This window comes from Chelonoidis abingdonii, chromosome 21, assembly GCF_003597395.2.
Source record: "Chelonoidis abingdonii isolate Lonesome George chromosome 21, CheloAbing_2.0, whole genome shotgun sequence".
Lineage (NCBI taxonomy): Eukaryota > Metazoa > Chordata > Testudines > Testudinidae > Chelonoidis > Chelonoidis abingdonii.
In genome coordinates, this window is record NC_133789.1 from 8,987,530 (window position 1) to 8,999,648 (window position 12,119).

At 58.8% G+C, this 12,119-nt stretch overlaps 1 protein-coding gene across 1 annotated transcript in view; it reads right to left on the reverse strand.

The window, feature by feature from the left end:
- Positions 1-505: 505 nt before the first annotated feature.
- The window catches only part of ACE (angiotensin I converting enzyme), a 63,072-nt gene continuing 51,458 nt past the window's right edge, over positions 506-12,119 (reverse strand). The window contains exons 17-25 of the mRNA XM_032805461.2: positions 10,203-10,394; positions 8,834-8,931; positions 7,486-7,655; positions 6,412-6,635; positions 6,016-6,160; positions 5,578-5,676; positions 4,132-4,254; positions 2,014-2,225; positions 506-1,302 (exon numbers count right to left, since the gene is read on the reverse strand). Coding sequence (XP_032661352.1) covers positions 1,106-1,302; positions 2,014-2,225; positions 4,132-4,254; positions 5,578-5,676; positions 6,016-6,160; positions 6,412-6,635; positions 7,486-7,655; positions 8,834-8,931; positions 10,203-10,394 — 1,460 coding nt within the window. The 3' untranslated portion in view covers positions 506-1,105. The remainder of the gene's footprint in view (positions 1,303-2,013; positions 2,226-4,131; positions 4,255-5,577; positions 5,677-6,015; positions 6,161-6,411; positions 6,636-7,485; positions 7,656-8,833; positions 8,932-10,202; positions 10,395-12,119) is intronic.

The following is a 12,119-nucleotide window of genomic DNA, read 5'->3' on the forward strand; positions in this document are numbered from 1 at the left end:
AGGTCTGATGTGGCATCTCCCAGAAGTGAGCTTAGTCCACAGGGAAAAGGGGATTGTTTGGTGGGGAAGGGGTGGTTGACTTTGTTTCCTCATTCCTCACTTTTCTAACCAGCTTTTGGGACCTGGAGTGTCTAGAGATAGAGGGTGTGGTGTATGGAAAACTGTATTAAAACTGTAAGCTATCACTTGCTTACAGTGCTCAGGGGTTTCCTGGTCCTGGTCACAGGCTAGGGGGCTCTGTCGGGAAGCATGTGATCAGAGGCAGCTTGCAGCAAGCCAGTCCAGAGTAAGATAGCGTAAGTTGTGCCTCTCTGCTTTCAGGAGCAGCCTGCTTTGTCTTGCTCTGGTTTTGGTTGTTGCGTGTTAGGGTTCTGGATTCTAAAAAATAAAGCTGTTACTTTGCAACCTTCCAGCAAGAGGATTTCTGTTGTTATCTGTATGTGTACATGCTGTGAGTGTAACAGAAGGCTGCCCCTTGCCACTCCCTGAACAAACAACAGGGACATTTTACAGGGGGAAAAACATGACGTTTTATTTTTCATCCATGCATGTAAACAGCCTGGCAGGTGGGCACGCCCCAGGGAGGGACTCTGTTGGGAAGCAAACAGCCCCTTTCCCGCAAAACGCTTCCCACTGCGAATATGAGCCAACCGCACAGCGGAGCTGCGGAAATGACTTCCAGGCACAAACCGACCCTCCTGCCCAATTAATAAAATCATTTCCAATCACTAGGGAATTCATCGACGCAACGTTGATTCAAACTGGCCCATCAGCCCCAGGGGGCATAAGAAACAAGCCACATGACCCCACTCCTCGTCTTGGGGCTCTTTTTCCAGGGAATTCAAACACTGACAAATAAATAATTGTCTTCTGCTTTGGCTCTTGCATAATCAAAAAGTTTTGACCTGATTGGAAGGAAGAGTCCTATGCATTCGATTGCACTCCTGCCTCAGTGCCACATGAGGCTCGCACACACACCCCTGACACACACAGGCCCATATGTGCGCACACACACACACACACACCATGCACACACACACATCATGCACACACACATTAGGCCCATGTGGGCATACATGGCAAAGGAAAGGAGTGAGGTTCGGCATTACTTCAGTTCCATTTCCGAGCTGGATTTGTGAGCCCTCCTCCTTGAGGAGCAGAATTTGACTCCCAGGACGATAGTGGCAATGAGGAGGAGGAGTCCGAGGACAAGCAGGACCCACTGGCCCGCGGCAGCTTGCTTGCTATCCAGTGACATTCCCAGGAAACTGACTTTGGCACTGGCACTAGACTGCCCTTGACCTGATTGAGAAGCAAGAGGAAAAGGGGGGGTTGGAGCAATTTGCTGGGCAAGTGCACGGCAAATGGGTGGATCTGTGAAGGCCCCATTCCTCTGCGCAAGTGGAGCCACGTAGCCCCAGGGGATTGTCGGCAGACAAACACCTCGGACTCGCGGGTGGGTCCCTGCCCAGTGAGCATTTGAAAACAGGCCCCCAGCTCATGGGGAAGCGTCTGTTGCTACTGGTTTGCCAGGGCCGGGTGTACCGGCGAAGGAACCTAAGCACCAGGCTGTCTTGCCAGCGAGTGAGCTAAGCGCCTCGTGATGCGTTGCGTGAAGTGCTACTGTGACAGGAAGCTGCCTGCACTCCCCCAGTCCAGCCCTCCCACTTCCCAAACAGAGCAGCCTCATTTCAATCCCTTCCAACCCCACCCATGAATGGACCTGGTCCGCGGGGGTGAAGGTCATGCTGGCGACGACCGACAGCCCTGGAGGCTGAATCCCACAGAGCAGCAGTGCAAGCTCCTACCCCAACCCTTGCAGCCCCTCCTCGCTGCGTGCTGGAGGGAGGAGAGGGAGGAGTCCGGTGTCAGTGACCCCTTCACTCTGTGGTTTCTCCCCAGGGCCTGCCAGCAAGCGGGGCCGGCTGGGAACGACGGTGGCGGTGGGACTCAGCGCGCCAAGCCAGGCCTCCCACATAACGTGCCGCGTTTCCGGCAGGACAGAACTCTCACCCCCTCCGCTGGAGTTGGAAGAGCCTGCGTACGGCGTCCAGTTGTACTCGGGCCAGCCCAGGGTCTCCCCGTTCCTGGTGTTCTCCTGGATCAGCCAGTCTGTCAGCGGCTTGAAGTAGGTCATCAGGGCGTCGGCCGACATGTTGGGCTGCCCCGTGATGAGCTGCATGGCCTCCGGCCAGGGCTTGCTGTAGCCCAGCTTCATGGCATTCCTGCGGATAAGAGCGAGCTCCTCTAGGTGCTCCTGCAGCCGACGCAGGTACCCTAGTGAACAGCCCCGGCCCGCTTCGGTGGTCAGGCACAGGCCGCCTGGGGGGTGGGCACAAGTGGGGCAATTTGCCCCAGGCCCTGGGCCCCACAGGGGTCCCCACGAGAGTTTTTCAGGGCCCCTGGAGCAGGGTCCTTCACTCGCTCCGAGGGGCCTGGAAAACTCTTGCAGGGCCCGGGCCCCTGGAGTTTCTTCCGCTCTGGGCCTTTGGTGGCAATTCAGCGGCGGAGGGTCCTTCCGTTCCGGGACCACCCACCGAAGTGCCCCGAAGACCCATGGCGGGGGTCCTTCCACTCCAGGACCCGCCACCAAAGTACTGGGTCTTCAGCGGCAATTCGGCAGCAGGGGGTCCTTCCATTCCGGGACCCCACACCAAAGTGCCCCAAAAACCTGCAGCAGGGGTCCTTCCACCCCAGGACCCGCCACCAAAGTGCCAGGTCTTCGGCGGCAATTCGGCAGCAGGGGGTCCTTCCATTCCGGGACCCCACACCGAAGTGCCCCAAAAACCCGCAGCAGGGGTCCTTCCACCCCAGGACCCGCCACCGAAGTGCCGGGTCTTTGGCAGCAATTCAGCGGTGGGAAGACCCCAGGCCTCCTGAATCCTATGGGCGGCTCTGGTCAGATGGATGACTGCAGAGGCACAGCCCGGCTAGCTGGCATGGGTACCAAAAGCAGAGAAGCCGCGGTGTCATGCATGAGCCGCCCAAGTACATACTTCAGGGGCTCTGCTGTCCGTGTCCAAGCTAGCGAGAGCAAAGCTAGCGCAGGTGCGCTGGAGGGTGTGGAGAGGGAGGCCGTTTAACCGGCAGGACTGGGCCGTGCTGACACAGGGCACCGTAGCTCAGAGGAAGACCCACTGCTCCGGCGTAGAGCAGTCTCGCTGCAGATCCATGCAGCAGTGAAAGGGTTAAGTCTGGAATCGCTTTTCTTGGGGGGATCTTCCCTAAAACCAGCCTAAATCCTTGCAGAAACCAAGGCGCCACCTAGTGGTGGCTTATAATATTGCACCATATTTCCCTAGTGCCGTGGTCCCCAAACTTTTTCTGTCAGGCCCCCCTCTCACCAGTAATGGAAATCTATCCACCCCCCCGGGAGGCAGGCCAGGGCTGGGAGCAGGGGCTGCAGTTGGAAGCCAGGATGGGAGCCGGGGGCTGAGGTGCAGCCAGGGCCCAAGTCATGGCCAGGGCCAGAAACCGGGGGCCGAGCAGAACTGGGGGCAGAGTGGGGCTCCCTCCATGGGGGCTGGCCCAGGCTCTGCCACACACCCCCTGAACATTCCTCCACCACCCCCCAGCAGGGTGCGCCCCACAGTTTGGGGCCCTCTGCCCTAGCGAAAGACAAGTCCGTTCCCACAAACGCGGCCAACCCCTTTCAAACAGTGGCTGATACTGACTGGCTCAGACACATCCACTGAGATAACCTGGGGAATTCAGCTGCACCTCCCACCTCTACCACCTTGAGCCAGCCATGCCACCTGCAGGGTGGGGTAGAGGCAAATGCAGAGGTACTGGAGACGGGCACAAGAATCCCAAAGCACCTGACAAACAGTCACTACCGCAGCCCTCTGGGAAGCTGGTAGGGCAGCAGATGGGGAACAGGAGGCTTAAGTGACTTTCCTGTTGAGTCAGCTGGAGAGCTGGGAATAGAGTCCAGGAGTCCTGGCCCTCAGTCACTTGCCGTACCTGTTCACGCCCATCACAGAGGCTAATGTCCCCGGGGTTAAAGGAGGGATTTAAAACGGGGGCCCAGGAACCGGAAAAGGCCACCAGGAGAACTCTGAGGGGGCATTCTCACTCCCGACACACAGGCTCTGGAGAACTCCCGAGGTCTCTCCCCACTGCCATACTCACGCCAGCAGGGTTCCGGCTTCCTTGGACTGGTAGATGTCACACTTGTGCAGGGGCCCTGTGTCACCGGCGGCTTTGCAGAGGGCTTGGTGGAACTGGAACTGGATCACAAAACTGACAAAGTACCTGGATTGGGGAATTGGAGCGAGCGTGAGCAGCAGCTCTGGGGCCTCGGCAGGCCACGTCAAGTATTTCCAGGCCAGGTGGAATCTGGACACACATGTGCTTTGTCTGAGAGTCCGTGGAGCAGCAGGCCTCAGAGCCAGCCCTGCGCTATACAGCATGGAGCCAGGGTGACCAACTTTTCCAAATGCAAAACACGGGACACGTGCAGGAGCCCTGCCTCACTCCCTGACCCCGCCCATGCTCCACCTCTTCTCCCAGAGGCTCCATCCCCTGGCCAGGCTGGAGCCTGGGCTGCTGTGGGTAGGGTGATCAGCAAGTGTGAAAAATCAGGACGGGAGTGGGGGGTAATAGGCGCCTGTATAAGAAAAAGCCCCAAATACCAGGACTGTCCCTATAACATTGGGACATCTGGTCACCCTAGCTTGTGGGGAACCCCGGAGCCTTCACAAGCCCTGGGTGTGGGGCAGAAGTACCCGAGGTGGGGGGGTGGGAAGAGGAGGAGCAGGGGGGACCCCATGGCAAGGTGGGACCAAGGCCCACCTCAGCTCCCCCGTCCCACCAGGAAGAGACTGGCACACCTGAGCCTCGGGCAGGCACAGAGCGGTGCCGCAGGGAATCCGGGACAAATGCTGTCCTGGAGTCATTCAGCCTAGAACCGGGGCTTGAAATGTACATTTAGGGACTGTCCTGCCCAGGCAGAGACGGGTGGTCACCCTACACGGGGCCATATTCAAGTGCTTGTTTGGATGTACCGATGTCAATAGTCAGAGGTGCTGCTATATTCCCAACCGACTGAAGGGGGAGCTTAGGACCCAGGACTGTAATGGCTCCAGCTGGGATTGGCCTGGAACATCAGGGTTAGCACCCTTCAGTCTGACAAAAAACACCAAGGGCCCTTTAATCATTCAAAGAGCTCAGGACGGCAGCTTAGCTCCACCATGAATGACAGCACTGTTTGCATCACCCTTGCTTCCCACAGCCCCCACAGCCTTTCCAGGCTCCGACCCAGGCAGTGACCATGTCCGGCCCTGCTCCCAAGGACACCCTTGCACAGCTGCACCCACTCCCTGTACACGTGGCTGACAGACAGATAACCCCCAGGTTGTAGTTCTTGTCATTTCTGGACAGGTCTAGTATCTACTGACCGGACCACCCACGCCCATCCATCGCCCACCCCGTCAGTTCTTCCTCTCATTGCAGCCCTTCCGCCCAGGTCAGATGAGTGGCTACGGGCTGGGCTGGGCTTGTTGCCAAGCAAAGGCGAAAGGAGTCGGTAGGCGAGGGCCGGGGCACAGGTGTGTAACCCCGGCCCAGTCTGCGTACCTGACATAGGGAACGTTGGCCGGGATGTGAAACTTCGCACCAGGATCAAAGTCATCCTCCGACCTGGGCACAGGTGGGCACAACCCCTGGTACTTCAATCTGCAGGGGGCATGAGGAGAAAGCAGTGGTTAGGGACCTCCAGCCAGCACAGCTCCACAGGATGGGAGGGGGATGCCCTGTGAACAGGGGAAGGGGCACACAACCAGAGAGGGACTCGTGAGAGCAGCGATGACCAGAGACCTCGTCAAGATTGGCGAGGGGGGAGACAGTGGGAAGCTGTGGAACTCGACGGGACCTGCAAGAGGTGCATCCTCCATTGAAAAGAGAGGGGTAGCTTCCCCAGATCGGACCTCACGTGGCAGAGAACTGCTCTGAGCCCTGTGCTGCCCGGGGTGGATCCAACGTGTCCCCAGTGTAAGGCAGGAGCCTCCGACTGACCTGAGGTTCCACCACTGCTGGTTATATTCGTCCTCCTGAATGCGCCCATCAAACACCTTCCAGCGCCACTGGTCCATCAGGTACCCGAAGGGCAGGAAGGCGATCTTATCCAGAGCAATGCTCATCAGATAGTTAATGTCACTCTCTGCAAAGGAGGGGGAGCAGACGGGAGGTCAGTGATCTAACTACCCAGCAGATCCATCGCCACCCCCACTGGCCAGCAGCCCATTGACATCATCAGGCTCTAATGGGCCTTGGAAAGTTCTAAGCTGACAGCTGGATGAGCAGCCAATAGCACTCAGCACCAACAGCTGACAACCGGCCCCCAGCCCCCTCCCAGGTGCGCTAACTCCCAGGGAGCCCTGGTGAGCGGCCCTCGGGCCCCAGCCAGCTCACCGTTGTTATCCTCCACTTGATCCAGCAGACTGATGCTGTGCAGGTGCTTGGGCGTGGAGACCGACAGGGCCATGACATCGCCGATGGCCTCGTGGAAGCCGGGGTTGGCCCCGTCACGGAAGGAGATGGGCTGGTCCTTGTACTGCAGGAAGTACTGGACATGCCCCATCTCATGGTGGACGGTGATCAGGTCATCCATGTTCACCACGGTGCACTGCTTAATCCTGAAACACAGGGGAGAAGAGACAAAGAGCACACACAGGTTACTGGGGGTGGGGCAGTGAGAGAGAATGGGAGAAAGCAAGCAAGCAAGTATTATGATGGCACCTATAGAAATACCTGATGTACTCAGACAGACAGACAGACCCAGTCACGCACCCAGACAGACAGACAAACCCAGACACGCACCTAGACAGCGAGCGAGTCTCAGAGCCCTGGTCAGCTGATGCAGGCTCACACTGCCAAGCTGAAAATAGCAGTGTAGACGTTGGGGCTTGGGCTGGAGCCTGGGCTTTGAAACCTGACAAGGCAGGAGGGTCTTGGAGCCTCAACTGCTATTTTCAGCCTCGCAGCGCAAGTCCCTGGATCTGGGCTCCGAGGCTCCCTGCCATGGGCTGTTCTACCTGGACAGATGTACCCACCCACATGCAGTTCCCGGGGCTGGAGCAGGCTCCCTGCAGGGATGCAGGCCTCAGGTGGTGCTGGACTGACCCCCTGGTGCAGAGTGTGGCTCCATGTTGTTATACCCAGCCACTGACAGAGTCCATCTGCCTGCTGCCCTGGGCCAGGGCTCAAAATCCTGCTCCAGCTAGGGGCAGGAACAGCCTGCCCTGCCACTGGGTTTGGCAAACAGACAAGACATCAAAGCTGTGGGCAGGATGTCCCGGGGGCCAAGGAGCAGCCTGGGGCCTGTCGGGCCTGGTGTCTCGGAGGCCAGGGAGCATCCTGGGGCCCATCAGGCAGGGCGTCCCGGGGGCTAGGGAGCAGCCAGGACTGGCTATCGCTCTGCTAAGACCCCTCTGCTCTGTCCCAGTGCCAGCCTGGGCCACTGCCCAGCCCTGTCCCTGGAGGCACCTGAAGTCCTTGCGATTGTAGAAGTCCCAGGCAGAGGCGTGGCACACCACCTCCCGGCCGTCTGGCTTCTCAATCATGGACTTGGTCCAGAACTCCGGCGGCATGGGGATCAGACCCAGGGAGGTAAAGAACTTATCCGACTCTTGAAACATCCTCTCCGGGGTCCAGCCCTGTGCAGCCAGCAGAGAGAGCACATGGGAGCCGGAGGCAGGATCGCTCCAGGACAGATGGGCAGGAAGCCGGGGACGGTAACACAGCAGCACTTCTCACCTCTGAAACTCAGGGCATGAGCCTGCTCCCATTAGGGTCAGGGGCCAAATTCTCTTTGGTTGCAGTGGGAGCAGGAGCAGGGCCTTGGAGTATTTAGCAGAGGAGGGGAAGGAGGATTCCTGCAGAGCCTGGGCCGGCTCTGACACTGTCCCTGACAGAGCGACGACAGACACACACAGACCATGGGGAAGGAGGGACTCAGGGTGGGTCCATACTGGGAACCAGCAGAGCTATGTCGCTCAGATGGGTGAAAATTCACCCACACCCCTCTCCAAGCGATTTAGTTTAGCTGACCGAACCCCAGTGTAGATAGTACTAGGCCGAAGATTCAGGGATTATCTCCTGGGGCGGGGGACTGCAGTGTGGGAAGCGCTCAGTAACAGGAGGCTCTGGGACAGCTCTAAGGAGCGGCTCCAGTTGCACCTAACACAGCACTAAAACAACAAGGAGTCCAGTGGCACCTTAAAGACTAACAGATTTATTTGAGCATAAGCTTTTGTGGTTAAAAAGCCCAGATGATACTTAACACTGAGCCCCTGGCCCATACAGCCCCCCCCACCCCGCCATAAGCAACACAAAATATAAACCTCAGTCTGTTTATTCCTGAGCTTGGCTGGTCCCCGCAGGACCCCTCTGTGCTTGTGCCCTGATTTTGTTGCGCTGCACCTTCTATAGTTATTTTACACCCGTGCAAGGGTGGCGGGTGCTGACATTCTGAGCTGGGAGTGATTTTCACCCACTTAGCACAGCTGGGAATGATGGAACAAGGTGCAAGACAAAGGAGATTCAGCCCCTTTTCAACCCGGGGTGGAGCTAATAGGACCCACCTGGTCTGGTTACCAGGTGGAGCCAGCAGCAGAACTCTGATTTTCTCTGCAAGGTGCTATCTTGATTCTCTCTCGTTTTACAGCAGAATATCCCACTGGTTTCTGAGCTGTGTAAGTGGGAGGAGAATCAGGCCCAGTGGCTGCTGGTTATTCTGAGACCTGGACCATTTCCCGGGGGCAGGGAAGTCAGCATCACCTAGAGAGGAAAAGGAGTTCCCAAGAGCAGTCTCAAAGGGTTTGAGTGCACTGACCTGTGTTTGCATGGCCGGGGTGGCATCCACTTTAGTGGCAGTAGGGTAGGGCATCACCAGGTCAAAAATGTTGGACCACGACTGGGCCCACATATTCCCTAGAGACCCACAAGTGGGTTTGGGCGCAGGAAGGGGAGGAGAAAGGGAGAAAAGAACAAAGGCAAAGTTACTCCCAGCCCCGGAGCCAGAAGGTATGGCACTACCTTAGGCTATTTTCAAAGATGCCAAAGGGCTTTGGAGCTTGGAAAGGGAATCCCAGGGATGGCTCTGAAAGCCTCAGCCCTGGTTTCCAAAGAGGGGAAGGGAGCCAGTCATGCCACTCAGCCTCCCTGCCCCTTCTGTCCTCCTCCCAGACAGAAATCCTCCTCCTATCCTCAAGTTCACCCCTGTTCTCGGGGTAGCACACGACTCCAAGAGTCCCTGTATGGAAAGGTCCTCGCTAAGACCTGGCGAAAGCCAGTGTAATGCCACTGCCATCAGTGAGAGGCAGGAGAGTCCCATGGTTAGAGCACAAGACTAGGATTTAGCAGACCTGGGTTCAATTCTCTGTTTTGCCACAGATCTCCCGGGTGACCTTGGGCAAGTCTTTTAGGCTCAGGTCCTCACAGGTACTCAGGCTCCTACCTTCTCTTGAGTTCTGTGGAAGTTAGGAATTTTCATACCTTTGAGGATCTGAGCCTTAGCCACTCTGGGCCTCAGTTTCCTATCTGTACAATGGGGATAATGCCCTGCCCTTCCCTCACATATAAGCTTGTGAGGTGCTCAGGGAGTGCAGTGACGGGGCCAGGGAGACAGAAATGAAGCTGCCCTGGCTTGGACATCCAGCTTCAGCTTGGGGCCAAGAGCCCAGAGAGGGGGGAAAACATTACCCATTATGCAGAGCAGCGGACTGCAAAGCAGAACTCCTGCCTTGGCAGCCGGCTCGCTGGGACTCAGGGTAGATCAGACAGTTCACACGGTTGGATGCCCAGAGTTTGGTAACCGGGGCCAGACTTTGCAAAGAGCTCTGGGCGATTTCGACATGTGCAGCACCCAATGTGCTGGGCTTTTTGCAAAGCCAGGCATCACCAGAGCTGGGCCTGCAGGGAAGTCCGGTCCCTAACAAGGGGCCCTGCTTTTCAAAGGATGGGGGCCTTTGCGTTCACTTACCCACTACCTTACCCACTAACACCATCACCCCTGATTCGCAGCCCCACGGAAAACTGGTCACTGAAGCCAGGTGGGAGGATGGGGTGTTAGGTCTCCGGGGTGGGGGGCAAAGGAGAAGGTGGCTCATCTCAGCCGTCAATGGCCCCAGGCCATTCCAGCACCCAGACAATAAAGTCCCAAGAGAAATGCAATGGCCCCGGCCGTGCCTGGGGGGCCTTACCGAGAAGGTGAGCTGGGATGGGGCCCTTCAGGTTGATGCGCTCCCCCCCGTATTTCTTGTAGAGGGCGCGGCGAACGTAGGCATGGAGGTTGAGGTACAGGGACTGCAGTTGCTGGTAGAGCTGCTCCAGGTCGGCTTCGAAGGTGGGCGTTTCGTAGAGGGATCTCCAGAAGGCCCCATTGTCCGTGTGACCTGCCCAGATGGAGGAGGAGAGCGGGGATTGTGAACCCTGCCGCTGACCTCCACGGGCTGCACCAGCCCTGGTCTGGGGACGGCCCTGCACCCTCACTCCGGGGCTGGAAGCGTGGGGCGAGGGCGGCTGACTGAGCCATTGCGGTTGGCTTCAGGTGACCTTCCCCTTCTCCCTCATCTAGCTCCCATCACGCTGGGCTCTCAGAGACCCCTCACCCCTTTCCAGGCCACAGCCAGGACCTTGCTCGGGGCTGCTGCTTTTCACTCAACTTCCCTTCAGCCAAGCCCGTGAAACCCTGCGAGGCGTTCGCCTGGGGCTGTAGTGAGATTGTCACAGGAGCCTAAAGAACGTAGAGGCTCGGTGAGAACTGGGCACTGAGGAAAAGGAGGATTGTGCCTGAGTGAGGAGCTCAGGGTTGGGCGCAGGGAGCTGGAGGCCTACGATAAATCTTCTGCAGTGGGGTAGGGATGGGAGCGGAGTGGGGCAAGGATGGGGGTGCATTGGGGACAGGGATAGGAGTGTGGTGGGATGGGAGCACAGTGGGGCAGGGATGGGAGTGGAGTAGGGTAGCGGTGGGAGCACAGTGGGGCAGGGACAGGAGCACAGTGGGGCGGGATAGGGGAGGGGACGGGAGCACAGTGGGGCGGGGATAGGGGAGGGGACGGGAGCACAGTGGAACTGGGACAGAGCACAGTGGAGCGGGGATAGGGGAGGGGACAGAAGCACAGTGGGGCGGGGATGGGAGCACAGTGGGGCGAGTACGGGGGAGGGGACAGGAGCACAGCTGGCAGAAGGTCTCCCAGCAGGCAGGCTGTGTCTTTAGGGAGCAGTGATAGGGGAAGGGACAGGAGCACAGCTGGGAAGGGATAGGGGAGGGGACAGGAGCACAGTGGGGCAGGGACAGGGGGAGGGGACAGGGGCACAACGGGGCAGGGATGGGGGAGGGGACAGGGCACAGCTGGCAGATGGTCTCCCAGCGGGCAGGCTGTGTCTTTAGGGAGCAGGGATAGGGGACAGGACAGGAGCACAGCTGGGCGGGGACAGGGGAGGGGACAGGGGCACAGCTGGGCAGGGACAGGGGGAGGGGACAGGGGCACAGCTGGCAGAGGGTCTCCGGGCGGGCAGGCTGTGTCTTTAGGGAGCGGTGATAGGGGAGGGGACAGGAGCATAGCTGGGGAGGGACAGGAGCACAGCTGGCAGACAGTGGCAGGCTGTGTCTTTAGGGAGCAGGGATAGGGGAGGGGACAGGAGCACAGCTGGGCAGGGACAGGGGAGGGGACAGGAGCACAGCTGGCAGAGGGATAGGGGAGAGGACGGGGCACAGCTGGCAGAGGGTCTGCCAGCAGGCAGGCTGTGTCTTTAGGGAGCGGTGATAGGGGAGGGGACAGGGGCACAGCTGGGCAGGGACGGGGGAGGGACAGGAGCACAGCTGGCAGACAGTCTCCTCATGGGCAGGCTGTGTCTTTAGGGAGTGGGGATAGGGGAGGGGACAGAAGCACAGCTGGCAGAGGGATAGGGGAGGGGACAGGGGCACAGCTGGCAGAAGGTCTGCCAGCAGGCAGACTGTGTCTTTAGGGAGCGGTGATAGGGGAGGGGACAGGGGTACAGCTGGGCAGGGACGGGGGAGGGGACGGGGCACATTGGCAGAGGGTCTCCCGGCGGGTAGGCTGTGTCTTTAGGGAGCGGTGATAGGGGAGGGGACAGGAGCACAGCTGGCAGAGGGA